This window comes from Myotis davidii, unplaced genomic scaffold (genome assembly GCF_000327345.1).
Source record: "Myotis davidii unplaced genomic scaffold, ASM32734v1 scaffold551, whole genome shotgun sequence".
NCBI classification, from domain to species: domain Eukaryota; kingdom Metazoa; phylum Chordata; class Mammalia; order Chiroptera; family Vespertilionidae; genus Myotis; species Myotis davidii.
Window position 1 is genome coordinate 775,929 of NW_006283788.1, and position 2,888 is coordinate 778,816.

At 46.4% G+C, this 2,888-nt stretch overlaps 1 protein-coding gene across 1 annotated transcript in view; it reads right to left on the bottom strand.

Moving 5' to 3' along the window:
• ANKRD24 (ankyrin repeat domain 24) overlaps positions 1 to 2,888 on the bottom strand; it is a 27,665-nt gene that overhangs the window by 2,698 nt on the left and 22,079 nt on the right. The window contains 3 exon segments of the mRNA XM_015566938.1: positions 5 to 92; positions 2,486 to 2,698; positions 2,701 to 2,886. Coding sequence (XP_015422424.1) covers positions 5 to 92; positions 2,486 to 2,698; positions 2,701 to 2,886 — 487 coding nt within the window.

Genomic DNA, 2,888 nt, shown 5'->3' on the forward strand with positions numbered 1-2,888 from the left:
GTGCGCAGCCCGCGCAGCTGCTGCTCTGCCGTGGCCAGCTGGGCCTCAGCTGCGTGCCGTTCGCTCTTCATGAACAGGGCCTCGCGCTGCACCTGCGGCCCAAGCCCACGTGTGACCCTGAGGACACTTGGACCCCAAAGATGCCTGAACCCCAGACTTCCTCTGACCCCCTATTTTGTCCTGAGGACCTTCAAGCCCATTTTGACCTTGAGGAGTTTGATTCGGGGAAGTCCCAACTCCACAGGGCATGATACACATTCTGACCTGGCCAAAGACCTCTGATCTGCTAGCTGTGTGGCCTTAGACAAGGGACTTAACCTCTCTGTGCCTCAGATTCCTCATATGTGAAATGAGAATAATAACAGCTCCCCACTCCATAGGGTAGTTGTGAGGATAAAATGAGCAAGTGCATGGAATACAATTAGAACCGTGTCTGGCACACATAAGTGCTATATTCGAGTGGGTGGTATTATTACCACTAATGTTCTTTTCTCTGCTAGTGGTTGAAGGTTTGTAGATTTCTTACAAAATGAAAGAAAACTAGAAGAATTTGGATGAAAAGCAAACAGATGTTCAAAAGTTGATGACTGCATTTTCACAAAAATATCAAGATCCGAGCAATGTGAGATTTGCAAAAATTGATCCTAGAGAAAATACTGACCTTTATAGAAATAACAGCTCCAGGGAAAAGTGGATAATGACTAGATGTTTCAATTAGTGTAGATTGGCACACATTAACTATTTAAATAAATCCTAAACCGATTGATAAATCAAATCAGACTTGTAAAGTTTACCCAAAAAAGAAGTGATCACAAGGAAGGTAAAATTATAAAGACATCCATAAAGATGGTTATACTTAGGTTGGTCTGTGACCAAGGGTTTAACTGGTTTAAAAGAGGGATTTCTTCCGGCTGATGTGGCTCAGCGGTTGAGCATTGTCCCACGAACCAAGAGGTCACTGGTTCAATTCCTGGTCAGGGCACATGCCCGGGTTGCAGACTCAATCCCCAGGAGGGGCCGTGCAGGAGGCAGCTGATCAATGATGTTTTTCTCTCATCAATGTTTCTATCTCTCTATCCCTTTCCCTTCCTCTCTCTCTGAAAAGCAATAAAGGGGGAAAATAAATTTAAAAAGAGGGTGTTTGCCCTGGCCGGTTTGGCTCAGTGGATAGAGCATCGGCCTGTGGATGAAGGGCTCCAGGTTTGATTCTAGTCAAGGGCACATGCCCGGGTTGCAGGCTTGATCCCCAGTAGGGGGCGTGCACGAGGCAGCCGATCAATGGTTCTCATCATTGATGTTTCTATCTCTCTCTCCCTCTCCCTTCCTCACTGAAATCAATAAAAAAATATTTTTTAAAAAAAGGGGTTGTTCTTGGAGAAAGAATAATTCTGCCTGTCATTTACAGATTGCTTGTACCATCACTGTCCTAAGTAGCTAACATAAATTAAACCACTTAATTTCCATGTGAGGACTAGGAATTATTATCTCCGTTATACGGGTGAGTTAACAGAAGCTCAGAGAGGAAAATGCTTTCCTGACAAGTAATGAATGTAGCTTCTTATTTACATATTCGTTAAAACAGTTCCAAGTTTTGTTTAATTTAAGAAAAAAGATGGAGTCCACCATCAGGGACAAAATGAATAACAAATAGAAAACTCAGCATAAAAATCTACTGGATTACAAATTAGATTAAAAATCCCTGTGCACGAGTTCCTCCTCCAGAAGGGGTTAAAGCATCAAAATGACCATAAGATAAAATGACAATCTCAAAAGAGCCAGTTGGGAAAAAAAAACATAGGGTCATTTTGACCAGCAGAGAAAATGGACTTTTGGTAAAAACATCAGGGTAAAACCTCCAACTCACTGCTTGCAAAAACAATGAGTAAACATTGATCCCCACCTCACACCATACACACAATTAGAGCCAAAGCATAAACAGGATTGTGAAACAAAAACAATAAAGATGCTGGTAGAAAACACAGGAGAATTTCTCCATGACTTCGGGATAGAAGCAGATTTTATAAAAAGATTGCAAAAAGTGGTAACTATTAGGAAAAAAAGATAGGGTCGAAATAGCCAAAAGGATTTAAAGAAGAAAACAGAAACAAAACAAAAGAAGAGAGAGAGAGAAAAAAAAAAGGAAGAAGAAAAGGCAAGTTGAAACATCTAGGAGGTCAGAATAGCCACAGGGTCAAAGGTTGACCCAGAAACACTGGCAGGTTCTAGTGTCTATAGGATTGAAATCTATGGGATTGAAACATCCTTTGGCTGCAGGGTCAAAGAAAAAACGACAACATAGGGTCATTCTGACCAGCAGAGAAAATGAACGTTTGGTAAAAACATCAGGGTAAAACCCCCAACCTAGAAACACTGGCAGGGGCTGGTGTCTATAGGATTGAAATCGATGGGATTGAAACATCCTTTGGCTGCAGGGTCAAAACAGATGGCTGCTAGGTATGCCTGGTAGGGGCTCGGCCATGCTCACCTGGAAGACCTCAGCACTGGTCTTTTCGTGGCGGCGTCCTAGTTCCTCCAGCTGCCCCTGCAGCCGGGCCACGTCGGCCTGAAGTGCGCCCACTATGCGCTCGTGCTCCAAGCGGGACACACTGCCCACTCGCTCCCGCTCTAGCTCTGCCCGCAGCCGGGCAGCCTCCTTGCCCGTGGCCACCACCTCCTGCTCCAGGCTGGCCGCCCGGCCCCCTCCCGCTGGGCCAGCTCTGCCCGCAGGCCCCGGGCCTCCTCCTCGGCCAGCAGCCTGGCCGCTCGGGCCTCGTCCAGCCAGGCCAAGGTGGCCTCCAGCTCCCGGAGGCGAGAGTCCCGGTCTCGGAGGTCCTCCCGGGCCTGCTCCAGGGCTGCCCGCAGTTGGACCATGTCACCACTGCCACCAC